General features: G+C 45.1%; 6 protein-coding genes across 6 annotated transcripts; 3 read left to right on the forward strand and 3 right to left on the reverse strand.

Annotated features, from left to right (window-relative positions):
• Positions 1–350: 350 nt before the first annotated feature.
• Positions 351–1,494, forward strand: N7495_002642 (tRNA maturation protein LHP1; the record flags this gene model as incomplete). The annotated part of the gene is made up of 2 exons (XM_057205311.1): positions 351–1,339; positions 1,404–1,494. The coding sequence occupies 2 exons, from the start codon at positions 351–353 to the stop codon at positions 1,492–1,494; spliced, it is 1,080 nt and encodes a 359-aa protein (XP_057065918.1).
• A 272-nt stretch (positions 1,495–1,766) lies between these two features.
• On the reverse strand, positions 1,767–2,277 carry N7495_002643 (Dabb family protein; the record flags this gene model as incomplete). The annotated part of the gene is made up of 4 exons (XM_057205312.1): positions 1,767–1,827; positions 1,883–2,018; positions 2,079–2,165; positions 2,259–2,277. 4 exons carry the CDS (start codon positions 2,275–2,277, stop codon positions 1,767–1,769), a joined length of 303 nt encoding a protein of 100 aa, XP_057065919.1.
• Positions 2,278–5,590: 3,313 nt separating this feature from the next.
• On the forward strand, positions 5,591–7,186 carry N7495_002644 (purple acid phosphatase family protein; the record flags this gene model as incomplete). The annotated part of the gene is made up of 4 exons (XM_057205313.1): positions 5,591–6,026; positions 6,099–6,281; positions 6,346–6,690; positions 6,750–7,186. 4 exons carry the CDS (start codon positions 5,591–5,593, stop codon positions 7,184–7,186), a joined length of 1,401 nt encoding a protein of 466 aa, XP_057065920.1.
• A 1,305-nt stretch (positions 7,187–8,491) lies between these two features.
• Positions 8,492–11,268, forward strand: N7495_002645 (P-loop containing nucleoside triphosphate hydrolase protein; the record flags this gene model as incomplete). The annotated part of the gene is made up of 3 exons (XM_057205314.1): positions 8,492–8,573; positions 8,623–8,773; positions 8,823–11,268. The coding sequence occupies 3 exons, from the start codon at positions 8,492–8,494 to the stop codon at positions 11,266–11,268; spliced, it is 2,679 nt and encodes an 892-aa protein (XP_057065921.1).
• A 669-nt stretch (positions 11,269–11,937) lies between these two features.
• N7495_002646 (putative RNA binding protein Ligatin/Tma64) lies at positions 11,938–13,960 on the reverse strand (the record flags this gene model as incomplete). The annotated part of the gene is made up of 3 exons (XM_057205315.1): positions 11,938–13,007; positions 13,062–13,875; positions 13,940–13,960. 3 exons carry the CDS (start codon positions 13,958–13,960, stop codon positions 11,938–11,940), a joined length of 1,905 nt encoding a protein of 634 aa, XP_057065922.1.
• A 1,904-nt stretch (positions 13,961–15,864) lies between these two features.
• N7495_002647 (AA9 family lytic polysaccharide monooxygenase) lies at positions 15,865–17,085 on the reverse strand (the record flags this gene model as incomplete). The annotated part of the gene is made up of 2 exons (XM_057205316.1): positions 15,865–16,122; positions 16,228–17,085. The coding sequence occupies 2 exons, from the start codon at positions 17,083–17,085 to the stop codon at positions 15,865–15,867; spliced, it is 1,116 nt and encodes a 371-aa protein (XP_057065923.1).
• Positions 17,086–19,102: the final 2,017 nt, after the last annotated feature.

Consider the following 19,102-nt stretch of genomic DNA (forward strand, 5'->3'; position numbering starts at 1 on the left):
TTTGTTCGAGTTTATTATGGTGTCCTGGGTGCGCCACTCGCATGTGTGCGCCGCTTGTATGTGATTTACTTTAGTTAACTACCAATGAATGAATGACTCAGCACTCATTTGAGTCGATGACTAAGGACGTCGAATGCAGAACTCCAACTTGGGTTAGTGCTTCAGCCTCAGGCATTACTGGAGCTATCGGCGTCAAAAAAAAAAAATTATTGCCCGCAGCGCTTTCTAGTTACGTCCTCTTTCAAGTTCCTTACTTGTTTACTTTTGGGAACTTTTCATTCCTTTTTTAACTTCTTTTTTTCCTCTCCATCCACTTTCCAATTTGTGTGAATCTTTTAATCGTTTCAACCATGGCTGAAGAACAGCCCACCAACGTGATTGCGGAAGCCACCGAGAGTGTTCAGGCTGTCGATGCTGAGCTCAAGGAGACTGATAATGTTGTGAATGAGACTGCCAATACAGAAGACACCGAGGAAGCCCGCATCGTTGCCGAGGCTTCTAAGCTCGCTCAGAAGTCTGAATCGGCCGACAAGGCCAACGTTACCAAGTCCGACGAGACTGAATTGGAGAAGAGTTCAGACCATGACGAGATTCGTAAGCAGGTTGAATTCTACTTTTCCGACTCTAACCTTCCTATCGACAAATTTATGATGTCGCAAGTCGGAGGAACCGACAACAAAGCCGTGCCGCTTACCACTATCATGTCGTTCATGCGGATGCGCCGATTCGGGCCAGTCAGTGCCATTGTCGAGGCACTGAAGACATCCGAGACTCTCGATCTCGTTGATGACGACAAAGCTGTTAAGCGCAAGGTGGCTCTTTCTAAGCCGCTACACCAGAATAATGGCGTGAAGGTCTGGGAAGACAAGTCTATGCCTCGCAGTATTTACGTCAAGGGCTTCGGTGAAGAGGGTCCCACGACCCAAGTGGATATTGAGAAGTTTTTTGCACCCTACGGTCCTATTCAGTCTGTCCGCCTTCGCCGCATTGCCGCCAACAAGTCTTTCAAGGGCAGTGTTTTCGTTGAGTTCGACTCCGAAGAAAAGCAAGCCGAATTCCTAGCTCTGGAGAAGAAGCCACAATGGAAGGAGGGTGAAGACCTCCTTATCAAAACCAAGAAGGAATACTGTGACGAAAAAATTGCCGATATCGAGGCTGGTAGGATGGAGCCGGCTAAGTCCACTTTCGGCGGTCGTGGAGGCCGTGGAGGTCGTGGAGGTCGCGGAGGTCGCGGAGGTCGTGGAGGCCGTGGTCGCGGCGGTCGTGGTGGTCGCGGTCGTGATCGCGAAGATCGTGGTGACTGGCGCGAGAGCCGCGATCGCCAGAAGAGAGATGAGCGGTAAGCAATACATTCTTCCTAATGACAGTGGATGATAATGGAACTAACGATTTAATTCTCACAGCGGTGTCCCCGTCTTGAAAACCCACAACAAGCGTGAACGGGAAGACGATAGCAGCGACCGCCCCAGCAAGAAGGTTGAGACTGCGGAGTAAATGGAGAACTGAATAACATCTTGCCAGTTCTGATATTTCCAGTGTCTTGCTAGAAGATATTCAAAAGCGAGTGCAATAGTACCGTCCATTTTGGGATGTGAAATAGGAGTGGCTCCTAATGGCGTTTATGGTGAACCATACCTAGTTATCAACATGTTTTTCTTAAATTCCATGAAATGTAATTCTTTTGTCTTGCAATGTTACGGTGGAGTTATCAAAGCATAGTCAATCTTATAAATTGAACTAGATAACAAATATCTCATATTTACGACTTAAAACTCCATGTCATAAGCCAGGGTATCTTCGCACAATTCCTCCCTCACCTTCGAAACTCTATAGAACGCTGTCAGTCCACGTTAAGTCATTGAATCAGGACTGCTGGACTTACTCGAGATGAGCTGGGTGCACAGCGTAAGTTGCGATATCCTCTGGCTTCTCCAAAACAGCCACAAGGCCCATGTCAAAGCCTTTAGCACGGGGGAGACAGATAGGCAGCGGAGTATTGGCTTGCAAGGAGACAAGGCCTGTTTCCACCTCATAAGTCTATGACTCCTTTGTTTCTGACAGCATGGATGATAACTGACCTGGGACTGTGCCAACCATGTTCCTAGCTAATGTAGCCCAGCTCTCAACCTGAGCTGGGGTCACGCCGGCCTTGAGGCGGAAGAGAACTAACATATTATTCAGTCGTCTAAATGAATACACCCGCACTCAGCCTACTAAGGTGGGGTGCGGGGATGAATCTGGGTCAATTCGAGGCTTACCAATGTGATAAACAGTCATTTCGGTCGAAATCCAAGGACTTGTTTTTTTTTCAATGGATATATTATCAATACTCGGAAAGAGAGGACAGCAAGACTCTGGGTGGGGTGAAACTACTATGACGCCTTAGTAATCTAGCGTGTTTACCCCACTCATATTGAAGCTTTTACCGGAGGTACGCATCCGAGACTCCGGAGTACTACAACATCTTCTCTTGACCTCCCTTGGAACCTCGTCATTCTAGCAAACATCTTTTGTTATACTACTGGCTTGTCTCAATCAAATGTTATAGGAGTGCTCTAGTGCTTCACCCTCGATAGCCCTTCCAATGACCTCGAGGCCATGATATCAAATGCGATAAATCTCACTTCGTATCTCAACAACAATAGAGAGGACAACGTCAAACTAAATCACTTCAAGCAGCGTAAACGATAACTAATTGAAATACACTAGCTACGCGACTAGCACCAAAAGCCTCCGAATCCAATTATAAAAACAGTTATCTTCCCCCTTTCAGCTCTTCTCTCACAAATGTACTATTATTTTTTTTTTCTTGTTTAATGGCATAAATCTCCTTTCATTAGCTTAGCAATGATCCTAAAGGCCAGGATTAATCGTCCGCATTCTATGGCACAGACAGATCACCTGTGTAAGAATACTCCCGGCAAAATCCTTTGCGTGAAATCATCCGGGGAATGATCTAGCGGCTTTTCATTCCTACATTGATAGCCTATATGTGCATATCTTCAATGATTATCACACATTGCAAGACGAAAGGCTGTTCGTGCTACAGTTTATGACAGTGTTGGATGCGCTACACATACTGATCCAAGACTATCTTTCGGTTACCTATGAGGTCTCTGGTGGAGTATCTTACCGCAACAACATCTCTCTTGTGAATGAACCTTGTACTGCAGCAAATCAGAAAATGCTCTTATAGTTACCAAATCATTGACCCGCCTCTTGGGACGTTGCATAGTTGGTACACGGGTTCCAATCTCATCACGCCTTCGTTGGAAGAGGCTGATTCTTATCACAACATGCATTCATAAATTTGATCATCATATAGAGGAGAGATTGAGTACTATCAATGTTCATCAAATAATACGTGAGACTCGGGATCGATGGGAGAAATTTACTCAACTGGCTTTTGGGTAGTGAATGAATGCTCCATGTCAGAGTTTAATATCTATGAGAAAGAAGAGGTACGAGTCTCTTCTCGGAATGATAGCTTCCTTTGCGAGCTACGAGATGATATCGCGTCTTACTATCAAGAGGGCTTATATTCATGCTCGAATGTCGTATTATGGAGAGAAAGTGACATATCTACATATGGCGGCTTTATATTTGAATTTGGAAGGTACAATATTAGCCTTGACGGACCATCCATGTGATATTGACCTTATAGAGATGGTGTCTGTACTTGATGATGAAGGAATGATTCCGCTGCATTGTATCTTGACTGAAGAGGAAGATTCATGGATTTTATTCAGATGAGCTTCCATCACGCATGAGTAAGATTGTCAGTTTACTACTCAACGCAAAGCCGGACACTATTGACGCGCGAGACCACAGTGGTGCTACCGTCCACCACCCCAGGGAAGAAATATGGTATTTAAGCATTGTAGTTCTATCAGATTTGAGGTCTAGCCATTCTTAGAGGTCGTATATAGCTAATCAGGGACCAAAATATCTTGAAACAATAAGGTCTAAGGATTTTTTTCCTTTCAAAATGATAGAGGGTCTAACGATTTTACTAAGTGGACTGATCTTCTTCGCAATCAATACCTATTCCTGCGATTCAACATAAAATAAGTTTCTTTCTGGCTTTGGTGAAAATTGAGAGTTGTAGAGACACTTAGGATAAGTAGTCCTTCACTTATCTATAGACCAAATATATTTAGACAGTATGTCTTATTACCCTTCAATACGAGAAAAGAGATTGTATAACTCCTAGATAGCTACTAGCTATGTTTTATGAATTCTAGACGCATCGATTTGTCTACTAAACAACTGACACATGGATCCTGTTGAATAGACTTTGACAGCCAAGCTTTTCTAATTAACTAACCTATGTTGATGAAGGACCAGTTAATAAGCGCAAGCCTTCCTGAGAATCCCATGATTCCCATCTTCATAGGAATACTATGCACTACACACATTTTTTGAGAGACTACACTACGATTTCTGAGTAGCTACCAGGTGTTGGCGTTGATTCGTATCGACGACTGGAGGAGTGGGTAGCGTAGCATTTCTTGGGATTACCTGTTCTCAACCCCGTAAGGTAGGGAGAGTGGCCCGGAGTGAGCGGACCTGTCAATGTCCGCCGGATCGTAGGATAGCCATCTCATGCGCACGTATATGAGAGGGAAGAAATCCCCAAGGATCCTGTTCAATAATCCATCTAACTAAAAATGCCTCTTAGTCTAGGGACAGCCGTTTTGATCTATGTGGGCAGCCGATGCTGCGTAACCTTGATTCGATGTTGGGGGTAGAGCTTGAGATACCATAGACAGTAGCTGCCTTTACCGAACATATTTGACCTGGTTTTAGTTCAGATATGGCAAGAGAAATTTGATCTTCTTTAGGAGGCATATTCCAACGAACGATTAGTGCAGTTACAAAAGTAAAAAAGTGGGAAGTTGGATACGCCACGCGAGGGCCCACTACTAGGGTAAGTGATTTTGCTGTTGTTATGAAGGGGCTGGTTATGAGAAGAACAGAAAGTTGGACACCGACCCTAATCGGCACATTCTCCTAATTTCCAAATGGCAATAAATACCTTCTTCTACTTATCCACCAGATGAAGACCGTGCTCATGAAAATTATCCAATTTGACGGTGCCGGTGCATCTAGTGCTCATCTCTTCATTATCCGAATATAGACTTTCAAGGGTCCAGGGGTAACTAGACAGTAGACAGTAAAATCCAGCCAATAGTATGACTTCTATATCATCTTCTCTCGCTGGAAGTATAAGAATATGGACTAGTAGTTATGTAGCTCTATGTTCCTGGATCCGCCTATGATACGACCAACGCTTTCCACGTGTCTCTCTATACTTCCGATGGAATCACTTCATTTTCACGGAACCTCCCTCCCAATGTATGGAGTATCATGTGGTATATTAATTCCTAAAATTTGCTATGTGTATCACCCCACCATAATGTATAAAGGTGTGCCCGTCCACCAAATTATTTGTGATTGTAAATCTCGCGAGTCAATTTCCACTTACTTGGAGGTAATGGTTCATCTTCTCTCCGTTGTAGCAGCTTTGGCGGCTCCGGCTCTTATTGCTGGAAAACCAATTTATCAATCTAGCGATGAGATTTCCCCAATGCAAGTGCGTCTGGCCTATGCTGGTGAGAATGGCATGACGGTCAGTTGGAATACCTACTCTAAGCTGTCTAAACCTACTGTCCGTTATGGCCGTAACCCCAAGCATTTGGATCATGTTGCTCGGTCAGATGTTTCGGTGACTTATGAAACCTCTTTGACCTACAACAATCATGTTCAATTAAATGGTCTGGAGCCTGGTACTACCTACTACTACCTCCCCGTGCATAGTGAGGACAAGGAGCCATACTCTTTCAAGACTGTCCGCCCTAAAGGAGACAAGACCCCATATTCAATTGCTGTGGCGATTGACATGGGTGTTATGAGTGCCGACGGCCTGACCACCACCGGTGGTGGAAGTCCTCTCAAAATTGGTGACCATAACACCCAGCAGTCTCTCCAGAATGAGGGAACAGACACTGACTTCTTGTGGCACCGTGAGTTTCCATGGCTCCTGTTAAATAATTCCTTCACCACACAAAATATTTTTTAATCAAATTATCTCACAGCCGGTGACCTTGCCTACGCTGATTACTGGCTCAAGGAGGAGATTCAAGGCTTCCTCCCAAACACTACCATTGCCGATGGCTACAAAGTGTATGAATCGCTTCTGAATCAATTCTACGATCAGATGGAGCCTATCACTTCGCAGAAACCATACATGGTTGGCCCTGGTAACCATGAGGCCAACTGTAAGTTACACTCGGCGCAAATATCCAACGTTATGTTCTGCAAGAAGCTGACGACAGCCAATAGGTGATAATGGTGGTACTACCGACTCTGTACACAACATCTCGTACAATGTCTCCATCTGTATGCCCGGTCAGACCAACTTTACTGGCTACCGTAACCACTTCCGCATGCCAAGCAGCGAGTCTGGTGGCGTGGGTAACTTCTGGTACTCTTTCGACAGCGGTATGGTCCATTACATTCAGTTGGATACAGAGACTGATCTCGGTCATGGATTCATCGGTCCCGATGAGGATGGCGGAACTGAGGGAGAGGAGACTGGACCTTTTGCCTTGAAAGATGCTCAGATCAAGTGGCTCCAGAAGGATCTGGAGTCTGTTGATCGCAAGAAGACCCCATGGATCATAGCCGGTATGTTTCCTTAGATTCAGTAGTCCGATATGATTACAACTGACAATTTCCATTCAAAGCCGGCCACCGTCCCTGGTACGCCAATGCAAAAAACAAGACCAGCTCCATCTGCGAAGACTGTCGCGAAGTCTTTGAGCCTCTCTTCATCCAATATAACGTTGATCTCGTTCTTGCTGGTCACAACCACTATTACGAGCGCAACGCCCCTATCAGCAACTTCAACGTTGATCCCAACGAGTTGAACAACCCCAGTGCTCCGTGGTACATTGTTAACGGTGCTGCCGGTCACTACGATGGCCTGGACTCGCTGAAGATGCCCTTGCAGCCTTACTCTCGATATGCTCAGGACACTGCTTATGGATGGAGTAAGCTCACCTTCCACAACTGCACTCATCTCACCCATGAGTTTATTAGCAGCTCCAACGGAACTGTTCTCGATACCGCTACGCTATTCAAGGATCGTAAGTGCGAAGAGCATAAGAAGCACCATTGGTGATTCTCATGAATGCTGGCGGGATTTAAAAGAATTTCAAGAGGTCGTTCCATCCACTTCGGTAGTCAAAATATCAACCCCACGTGGACATTCGAAATTGATTGACACTCTATATATGCTGAAATGAGTGGTCCTTCATTGTCATACCCGTCGTGTACTGTTTGGATATGAGGAAGGTACATACATCCATAGTAAAGAATGTGGCACTTCGGATCAGGTTACCGTAATTAGTAGCTAGTGTGCATTTCTCGTTTTTCATCTAACTCAGTGTATCGATCAACGTTTCGGGAGATGAATCGGCAAGACTGGCGTTATCCGCGAAGGTCTATAGCAATCAGGATATCGTCCACGAAGGCGATTGAAGATTGATCTAGAGTGTCACTCTGGATACTGCTGACATGACTTTTGAACACACATGGAAAGGCATAGCCCAGTATCCCAAATCGATATCGGAGGAAGATTCGTTGAATAGTGCTCCAGTGATATCAAATTCAGTAGACGGAGATAGCTGTTGAGTTGTAAGCTTGAGAAGACAATGACTTATCCCAAACCAAGTAACAATTAATAAGAGCGAAAGTAATTTTCAGTGAAAGTTGTTGTAGTGAATAGAGGATTCAAGGGCTCCAAGGTTCTGGATGCATGCCTAGCACAGGTAGGTCAACTGGTGGCAGCCCGGCAGGTGTAGATTAAATCAAACTGTAAATCTATGTATGCAGTATTTTTCCTCTTCCCTATCTTAATTTTAGTCTGAAATAGATATCACGTATCAGGACCCTAATACTTATTTACAACGTGTACGATTAAATAATCTTGAATATTGATTAACCAATAACGTTGGGATATCTGAAAATATGCATGTACTCAAGGATGCGTAGAACAGTGGATCATTCAACAAGTGTTATTTGAGTGGGTAGGCGAAGTATTAGTAAGAGGGAATTTGCTGCCAATATTTTACCAATCTCACTCTTTTCCCCTTTCTTCTCCAATTACAGTACTTAGTAGACGATGACTTGGGGGCTCCTATGGGCCAGTACTTTGTAGTAAAGAATATGATGAGCACAGACTTCTCTTCCTTTCACACATGCTAAACTCTAAAGGGAGGCTTATATAGGGTTCTACTTTGTAGATGGCTTGCCTTGGATGAGAAAAGGGGATTTTATACAACTTCACTTTACATAATACTAGATTTATTCTAAAGATAGAATGCACGAAAGACTCTTAGCGCCCTGGTCACCTGGCGGTGCGGCTGAGGGTGCCCTGAGATTTGGACTTTGCTCCAGCATCCTCAATACAAACCTAACACTTCTAATGTCTACGGTTACTTTTCAAGGTGGTCCAAACTCAGGGCTCCAAGTGGGGATTAATCATGGTTCAATTTATCATTCCCCAGGTTGGTTTCACAAGATCCCCTTAGGTTAACTCCACTGATAATGACCTAGAGCGACCGGACACCCCACCAGCCCCTCTTTCAACCATTCCATTTCGTCGCGACCTAGACTTTGTTAATCGTGGGACGCTACTTGATCAGTTAGAAGGGAGAGGCCTATTACCTGGATCTCGCATCGCACTGGTCGGTCTAGGTGGCGTTGGGTAAGTTGAAGAATAGCGGGCGGATTCGAGACTACTAATAAGTAAACAGAAAATCGCAACTTGCTATTGAGCACTGTCATCGAGTTCGAGATAGATCTACCGAGACGTGGATCTTCTGGATCTACGCGAGTAATAAAAGTCGATTCGAGCAGAGCTGCCGAGAGATTGCCGACCGAGCCAAGATCCCTGGCCGGCAGGATCCCAAGGCGAACATCTTCAAACTCCTTCATGATTGGCTACAGGATGAGAAGCATATATGGATTCTCGTCTTTGATAATCTTGATGATGACCAATTCCTTCATGAAATCCCACTAATTACGTCAGATGATCAAAGTAAGCTAGATCGGTCGATCTGGGCATACTTTTCCCAGCTATCTAGAGGCTCTATCGTGATCACAAGTCGGAGTAGGCGCGTGGCCTTACAAATAGTGGAAGAGGAGGAAATTATCTTAGTCGAGCCAATGGACGAATCTCAAGCGTTAGCACTTTTTGAGAAAAAGTTTGGCACCCTAACACAAAAGGATGATATCATTCAACTGATTGCAGCACTTGAGTTTATGCCACTTGCGATTGTGCAAGCAGCGGCCTATATAAGGCGAAGAGCGCCACGACAGTCAGTCCGACAGTATCTCGACAAATTCCAGGAGAGTGACCACCAGAAGACCTCTCTCCTTGATCATGAGGGGGGTCACCTTCGCCGAGACCCAGAGGCTAAGAACTCGATCCTTATCACATGGCAGATCTCCTTTGATTATATTCAAAGAATCAGGCCTACCTCAGCCGATTTATTATCTCTGATGAGCTTTTTTGATCGACAAAGAATTCCTGACTATTTACTCCGAGACGATGAGCAGGAGGATAGGAAAAGTGAGCATAGTGAGGTCGACGCACTTGAAGATGATATATTAGTACTCAGAGATTTCTCGATGATTTCCGTTAATGTGGATGGAAAGAATCTTGAAATGCACCGACTAGTCCAGCTAGCGATGCAAGAGTGGCTTAAGTCGCACAAACTGTATGAAAGATGGCATGGAGACTTCATTCAGCGACTTTCAAGCAATTTTCCAACAGGCGGCATCGAGAATTGGCCAACATGCGAATTATTATTCACTCATGTGCTACATGCTATGAAGCAGAAACCTAAAACCGAAATCCAATTAGAAGAATGGGCGTCCCTGCTTCATGAAGCAGGATGGTTTGCACTGAAAAAGGGGAATTTCCCCGATAGCGAGAAAATGGCACAGAAGTCGACCGAAGTGAGGAAAGAGTTGTTTGGTCAAGAACATCCCGACACTCTGAACAGTACGGCCAATCTAGCATCGACCTACCGGAACCAAGGGCGATGGAACGAAGCTGAAAAGCTCGAGGTGCAGGTCATGAATACCCGCAAACAGGTGCTTGGGCCCGAACATCCCGATACTCTGAGCAGTATGGCCAATCTAGCATTGACCTACTGGAACCAAGGGCGATGGAACGAGGCTGAAAAGCTCAACGTGCAGGTCATGAATACCCAAAAACAGGTGCTTGGGCCCGAACATCCCAATACTCTGACCAGTATGGCCAATCTAGCATTAACCTATGGGGACCAAGGGCGATGGAACGAAGCTGAAAAGCTCGAGGTGCAGGTCATGAATACCAGCAAACAGGTGCTTGGGCCCGAACATCCCGATACTCTGACCAGTATGGCCAATCTAGCAGCGACCTACCGGAAGCAAGGGCGATGGAACGAAGCTGAAAAGCTCGAGGTGCAGGTCATGAATACCAGCAAACAGGTGCTTGGGCCCGAACATCCCGATACTCTGACCAGTATGGCCAATCTAGCAGCGACCTACCGGAAGCAAGGGCGATGGAACGAAGCTGAAAAGCTCGAGGTGCAGGTCATGAATACCAGCAAACAGGTGCTTGGGCCCGAACATCCCGATACTCTGAGCAGTATGGCCAATCTAGCATTGACCTACTGGAACCAAGGGCGATGGAACGAAGCTGAAAAGCTCAACGTGCAGGTCATGAATACCAGCAAACAGGTGCTTGGGCCCGAACATCCCGATACTCTGAGCAGTATGGCCAATCTAGCATTGACCTACTGGAACCAAGGGCGATGGAACGAAGCTGAAAAGCTCAACGTGCAGGTCATGAATACCCGCAAACAGGTGCTTGGGCCCGAACATCCCGATACTCTGACCAGTATGAACAACCATGCGTACACCTTGGAGTCATTAGAGGAGCACAACGCTGCTTCGCAGTTGATGACAGAATGTGTCCGACTACGCAGCCAAGTACTAGGCCCGGATCACCCAGATACCCTTTCCTCGATATCTATTCTTAATAGTTGGCGCAGAAACAGTTATTCCTCATCTGCTCAACCTATTCAAGCAACTCATGACAACGCAGAGGGCCCCATGCAAGAGAACACCCTAGCGACCTCCGACCCAGGTTCTCAAGCTGTCCGACATCGCAGACGAGCAATATTCTCTCGCCTCTTCCGCAAAAAGTAGAGTTTTGTATTTTCTTTTTCTTTTTAAAAGCGGCTTCTCGTTAATAAGCGAGAAAAGACAAATTTCTATTACCAGTACACATAATAGCATTCCATTACTAAATGATAGTGATTCGTACTGCGATTTTCAATCGATAGAAATGGAATGCGATGTGTTGCCAAGACCTGAATTGATACAATGGAATTCTCTGGATTGTAAATTGGTATTTTCAGTATTTTACACTCTGTATTTACGAATTTGTGGTTCATACATTACAACACCATTATCCAAGATCAGAGATCAGAATAGTATTAACCATATATGTTTAGTATATCCAAAATTAGGGGTAGAGAAAGAAAATGTGCGTATTTAGCATGGAAGCCAATTCCAAATCCTACTGTTTTTTCAAGTTCAGTGGATGACTTTTGGCTAAGGCGTCATTTTGTCAACTTTCTTCGTCCTGGGATTACCAACTTGCGATTCATGAAGTTATTCAGAAGTAAATAAATTTTTATGAGAGCCATGTAAGCATGACAAACTGCACAAATATCTTGGTATTCACCGATATAGAAATTGGTGAAATAGAGCTTCTTTGATTAGGTGTTTACGCCTTGAAAGGGCAGTATTTTGGTAGAAGTGTGTCAGAGATCCAATTCAATAGTTGATAACTTGTATCACTATTTAAACATGCTATTTCTTTTTCTTGGTCTTATCCACTACCGATATCCACTGGCTTTTCAATCCACGGCGCGTGAGCGCCGTGTCCAAGATCTTGCGATGGTCCCCTTGAACGAGAACCTCCATCACGCCCTTTGTAGCACCAACAGCCTGTGTCACACTAGTGCTACTAGCACACTTCTTCTGTAGCTCCTCTGCCAGGACAGCAGGGATAATACCAAAGATCTCTAAATTGCTCACTCTAGTAACGGTCTTTGAGCCTGTGCGCTTCTCGAGAATAACTGATACTTTGGGCGGGGTTCCTGACTTGGGCTTCACATCCGCTAGGGTTTGACCAGGCTTCAGAAATGCGTAGTATGGTTGAAGTAGGGAGGGATCTTCCACCAGCCGCTTCAGCAGGGCATCTCGAGTAACCATTCCGCGTCGTAGGGTGCTTTGATCATCGGAGGAAGTGGAGGTGAAAATGGTATTTGCGAGGAACGGGTTCAGAGTGATGATGCGTCGGTTTTCACGTGCAACAACAGGTGGGTCTTGAGCCTGGAGGTACTTATCTAGGTGACTAGAAACTTCGGCGTGCTTGTAATAGTTTTTGGTGTTGGCGGTTGAGAGCGCTGGGAAGATATCTGGCATGAGTTTCCCTGTGGGCCGGTAAAGAGATTGGATTGTGAGAGTCTGTCCCACTGATGGATCTGCGTCATCTGTGACAACAGTCTTCTTGCCTTCTGGCTTGTTAGAGCTATCGGCTGAGGGTAGTTTATAAGGAACAAATCTCTGCACGCGATGATCATCAAAGTCGACATCCAAAATCACTGTTTCCTGGCCATTGCGGTCTTTAGACTTGACCAGTTTCAGTTTGTCAAGATGCTTGATGAACTTTTTGACATTTTTCCAGCTGGTCTTTTTAATGTTGTAGAATTGCGCCTGCTGTGATGAGTATACTGGAAGGTAGGGGGTGATTAAGTTGGCGATCAACATTGAGGCTGAGACTGGGAGTGTGAGATTATGGTTCGTAGCAGTGGGATTGTCTTGTTTGAGCTGATAAAGGGCGAAGACAAAGGCATTGACAAATGCATCGTCGATGTCTGGTTAATAGGTTAGGACTTCCAATATCTTGGATGAATAGATGAACTCTTTACCTTTCGTTGTTGGTTCCTGTTCCTCGGTGACAGGCTCTTCTGCAGAGTCATCAATGTCATCATTGGTAGGAATTTCTTCCTCTTGATCTTTCAGTGTCAAGCCACCAGCTGCTTCTGTAACTTCCTCGACCTCTTCGTCCCATCCCTGAAGATACTCGGGAGCTGGCCGTCCAGGACGCGATGAAGCGCTCCAGGCCCAAAGTTCATCACCTTCCCAGTGAATACCCCGAACAGCATGCCCCTTGGTACCCTGGACCTTCCCTAGAGCGGAGACATCAATCTCACAGATGCCCACGAGGAGTGGTACAGTATGGCTATCCAGACTTGCAACAGCAACCACAGCTCCCTGCTTTGCCTTCTCGGGGAAAGGTGGTTCATTTGCAAGTCCGGGAGTCATAAGATCTGCTCCACCACGAAGCTTCTGCATCACCATCTCCGGGGTATATAGCAAAGGAAGCAAGTTTGCATAACGCCAGAGAGTGTAGACAGTCGGATAGAGGCGCTTGTTGCTGCCAGGCCCTTGTTCCACCTTAAACCACAACACTCGCTCGTCCTCGTCCGAATGTGCGCCAACGTACACAATGCCTTGGACCTTTTGTAAATCTGGACCTGCAGTTGTGGTAAAGCGTGCAGTCAACACATTTTCTGGGAGGAGTGAGTTTCGAATTGCGGTCAGGTTCAAGGATGAGGTTGGGCCAGGGGAAGCATCGGAGGTCGTGGCAGGATTTGTAGGAGCGGATATCTCATAATCGCTGATAATCTGGTCTGCAATCTTCCTCCGATCAGAAGATCGCAAGGGAGACAAATTCTTGATCTGATAACAAGTCAGAATTATTTATGCGGTCAAGGAGGGGCAATGCGGGGGAGCAATCACTGACTGTGGGTTTTTTCTTGAACATTATGGAGAAGGAAGAGAATAGTAATAAAGATAGAAGTGAAATTAGAAGCCTTTATCTTTTGGTCAAAGATGCAGGCCAGCTTAGATTCAATTATGCGAGGTTGATGATCAATCTTGGAGGTCGATGTGATGGGAAAAAATAGCTGATGTTCTCCACATCCCAAGCTTGCGCCTAAGGTACCCGCTAGACCTAGACGCATGCTTGCCCTTAGCTTAGGCTCTTAGAGCCTAGATACCTTATCCAATCCTAATTAGGACGCAGAAAATATAAACCCGTTGACTCGGAAGGCTTTACTGTACACTAACTACTACGGCATCGAATTGACGCTAATACGAATAAATATAATGATTTGAAGGACACTGCCCGTTCCTTGATGTTCTTCTCTATTATTCAAATTGAAGTGCTAGAGTTTACATGGACATCACAAGAGTCTCATGTAGCATATCCTGCCCATAGTCGTAACCTGGCCATCGTAGTAGCTCCGAAAATTCATGACTATACAAAGATTCTTACCTGCTTCGTAAGTAGGCAGAAGGCTAGAGCCTCGGAACCTTCGAAGCCAGGGCCGGCTTCTCACTTTGGCCCTGGAAGACTTAGGCTGAGATATTTTCGTCGGACTAGGTCCATAAGACAGATATCTGAGTAGTTCTGATTGCCTTGGTGTCCTGATAATATCATAGACGATGATTACAGTAGGTCCCAACTTCTTTAAACACCACATCACGGCCATAGCATAGAACTGCACCCTGGGAAAAATTCAAATTAATCCTTAGAAGGTTCTCAGGAATAAATAACAAGCCCCCGATGCCCTGGTAGCCTCCAAGACTTGCAATTCTTGCATTCCAAGTTTTTTTTAGCCTTTAATGATATCTATATCGATGAATTGGCCCTGGGGATGCAGCCTTGGGGGTGATCGTTTCATATCACCATCAATCACTACCTGTCTATCTATCTATGTATGTATCTAGTGTGTCTGTCAATTCTCAGGTATCATGAACTCCAATATAGAATAATATTATCAGTCCAAGGGTGTTAAGACCCTTGATGGGAATATTCTGTGCCGCCCGTCGTAACAACGACATATATGGATGTAACCCCTTAGAATATACGGGCACCTCGATGGCTTCACCAACCGATGTTGATGTCACAACATAATTTCTCATCTACTGGGTCTAAATTAACAGGGATTCTACCTAGGTAAGGTTGAAGGATAAAATTTCTGGTACTTGCCTACAGCCGAGATGGTCGCTTGCACGCTATTATGGAAATACAGCAGGGAAATGTGTCTCCATCTCTAACATGCTAGGAATTTCTAAGGTTACTTCCAAGCTTTACATGTCTCCCGAGGTCTTCAAAGGCTCTGGGATTTTACGAGCTATGAAAACCTCGAGATCATGTCATCGAGCTGTCTGTTATTTTACTGCCTTCCAAGGTTGAACACTCTCACATCTTTGACCTCGGGAAATACGGTACCTGACCCTCGGCATTCATTATTCCACTAGGTATTCCCTGTAAAGTTTTGGAACACTTTGTATTCGGAGTCGTCGAAATCTCTAAGTCAATCTTTATACAAAATCTAAGAGCTTCACTGCGAGATGTAGTGGGTGTTTATAAAAGTAGATAAGTGAATATGCTTTCATTCAATGTGTAGGGAGTGTCTGATCTCACGAGTCGTAACATCTCCGACAATAATGAATAACAAGAACTTTGGTTGTCACTTCTCTAAGATACCTATTTAGATACTTCATTGATGTGGACCTTGCCAGAAAAGAAAAGAAAAGAACAGAAAAGAAAAAGCCGAGATACCAGATCCCAACTTCTGAAGATACATAAGATATAAAAACACTATCATATTTACCATGAACCATTGTTGTAGACGACAATTCCAAGGTGCACAGGGGAATTTAGCTCATGATATCCCGGGCGTGCTTCTTCTCGGTGACTATCCATTTGAATGTTTGGTGCAGAAGGCTAAGGATGTCGTCGGCGCTTAGAGAACTCAGATATGTGCTCCAATCACTAGCAACATAGTCACTGGAAGCCACCTGGCTAGAGCCAGATGCAGTAGGGCTAGCTGTGGTGGAGCTGGATTTAACAACGTTTGTAGCGCCACCAGAATTCGAGGTGGCACTGGGGGTGGACGTTATGACGGTGGAAGTGGACTGCAAAATTTTGTAAGTACATTCAAGAAAACTTGTAACTGACTTTTGAATAGTAAAAGCTTTCCGTGTATCTAGGTGCGAAAAGGTATAGGAATTGATACTTACAATATATGTAATGGAATCCAGTGAAGTACTAGATCTCAGAGCAACAATCGAGGGCACAGTAGTGGGTGATGCAACGACTGAGGCCGGGGAGGTAGTAGAACCCGAAGCGGAAACAGCACCAGTATATAGAGCGGGGCCGGGTATACTGTATGTGCTCAGGGAGGAGTAAATGTTGACCAGGATACCAGGGTCAGTGTCCTTGTACAGCTCGGTACCCAGGGTACCAGTAGGCTTATCGTCACCACCACCCGTCACCTCGAGGTCGATACACTGAGGGTAATTCTGGGCACCGTCCTTGTTCTCTGCGGAGTGGAGAGCGATAATCTCATGACGCAGAACATAGCTTCCCGACTCGATACTACTTGGGATGGTAACAGTGTAACTGTTGTTGTTGGCGATCAGCTTGTCGGAGGCCCATTCGCCAGGAACAGTGTCATCGTTGATGAGGCCGCCCTCATCGATCTTAAAGAACTCCAGGGTGGTTTTGTCCACGCTGGAACAATTACCATTGCAGTTGGCTAGGTATGTAATGACAGGACCATGGTGACTGGAGGGCCAAGTGGACCACTGCAGCTCGACACTGCCACCGGCCTTGACGGGAGCTTCCAGAGCTGCTGCCTTAGCATCCTTGTGGCAAATGATGTTGGCACTTGAGTATCCAGTTCCATCGATGTAACCCAGGTCAGTCTCATCTTCAGACCAGGCAATGACCTCTGGTGGGCTAGTCTCGTATGGAAATTCATTGATGAGATATCCCGTGTAGTAGGTGCCGTCAACAACTGCACCAGTTACATAGCCGTGGCCGGCTACTAAAGCAGCTGATCCTAGGATCAAGGCAGCAGTCTTGCACAAGGACATGATTTCAATTTATTGGAAAGCGAAGTGAATCCGCAGCGTGGAATGAATTGAAGAAAGAATGTAGTTGTTGGTAAAAGAATGACAATGGGGACTTCAGTCAATGAGGTCGACCCTAAGAGAAGGTGATGCTAGGCCCTGAAAGGCTGAAGAAGAGAATGTTGAAATAGAAGAGAAATTTTGTTGATTCACTGAAGAGGCCATCATCTTAGGCCTTTATATACTGCTTGGCTCCAAGGCTGGCATTGGAACCTTGGAAAGTTCGGTTAAAATGCCTTCTGTCGGGCTATCCAATCTGCATTCCTGTATCATGAGCTGTACCTGCATGACAGTTTTGACATCGGCCTACATTCCTTAATTAAATAATGACCTCCACAAGTCCCACACTCATGAGAGAGGTCATAGGTCGATAGGCCTAGGCGATTGAGATGACAAACGCCAAGGTAGGAGATATATGAGAAGGACATTCTCGAACCACCGAAAGGAGCCATGGAATTGATTGAACTGTGTCCCTGCATCTGTAGGAGGGCGTTGTATGGCTCGCTTAAGGAGTGACGAGATAGTGTATAAGTGGCTGTCGTTCATGGGCGGCTCTTCGCGACAGACTACGTTTCATGGTTGCAGATAACAATCACGAAATGGGTTCATCTCCGCATCGTATATGATGCTTTTGGCATCATACCTCCTTTTCAATCTCCATGCTCATCGATGTAATTTCATTCAGGGGCCTGAGTGCCTCGCTGGCATCCACATTATGAGCATATAGAGGCTCTTAGCCACCAATGACCTCGAATACCATTCATATTGGCGCCTCAACAATCATCCCTAGAATCTATTTCGTGAATAAATTCTACAGAAACGATATTTGAATCATTTGGTCAATTTTTTGACATCTATTTCATGAGGCGTGGCATCGTCAGTGTTTAATATTTTAATTCCCGGACAATCATTCTGAAACACCAGTGGGCGGCACGCAATAGTGCAGCATAGACTGATTAAAATTTTGAGGCCCTTCACTTGCAAGGTTGAGCTTTTTGTATTGGAATTCCATTTAAACAGAACATCACCTTTGAGATGAGGGCGTCTGCAAAGATACGAAAAGTATTTCGTACTCTCACAGCAAACCTGGGCTGTTCAATGTTATGTGAGGCGCTTCTAAAATTAGCATCAATAGATATCGGAGAAAGATAAAAAAAAATTGGGACAAAGGCTTTCTTTCGGTTCTCTGGTGGCATAAATCAGCCTGCTTCTCAGAAATTTGCAGATTTAAGGACTTTGCGTATCTAAAATTCCATGCTAAGGTTCGCAGGCAAACTCTTCGGCTTTTGACAGGTATGCGATGCTGCTTTAGCTCTGAAAGTGCAGCTTTTTCCATAGTCGACCTTGATGGACGGCCTTAATGCCCTTGCAATAATGGAAAGTCGCATTTTAACACCAACAGAGGTCCTGTTTACACAACAGTAAGAATGCTAGCATTGCCAGGGCATTCGTTGTACTCAGTACTTGTGGTCTCGGCTTTTAAACGATCATGCATGCATCAAGCTCAACCCAATCACCCGTTGGTCCCGCGGAAGAGATGGGGTAATTTGGAGGTGGGTCGTTTCCAAGTATAGACAGATGCATGGGGTTGAGTGAACAGCATGCCCGAGTTGCACAAGTACCACAGAATGATAGCCGATCTTTAAGCATATTCAAACCGGAGCATCAGGATGGCCATGTGCGCAACGATTATCTGTGGTGATCTTGAAGGAAGTATAAAGTTCACTAGGGGGACACAGAAAGCAAGAGAAGGCGTGCGAATCATGATCTGCCGTTTTAATATGTTGGTAATTACACTGTATTGAACGACAGCGATCATTATAGAATTTGGTAATGCGTGTTTTAGTATTGGTTATTTTGGTCACCGCCATTCAAATTATTGTGGCCTGAGGATTGAGGTTTCAACATTGAAAGTGGTTGTAATGAATCAGATTTATGAAATGCAAGCAAAAATCCAATTCTCAATCTTATCACAATCTTC

The sequence above is a fragment of the Penicillium taxi genome, assembly GCF_028828555.1.
Source record: "Penicillium taxi strain IBT 34144 chromosome Unknown utg000002l_segment0_segment0, whole genome shotgun sequence".
Lineage (NCBI taxonomy): Eukaryota > Fungi > Ascomycota > Eurotiomycetes > Eurotiales > Aspergillaceae > Penicillium > Penicillium taxi.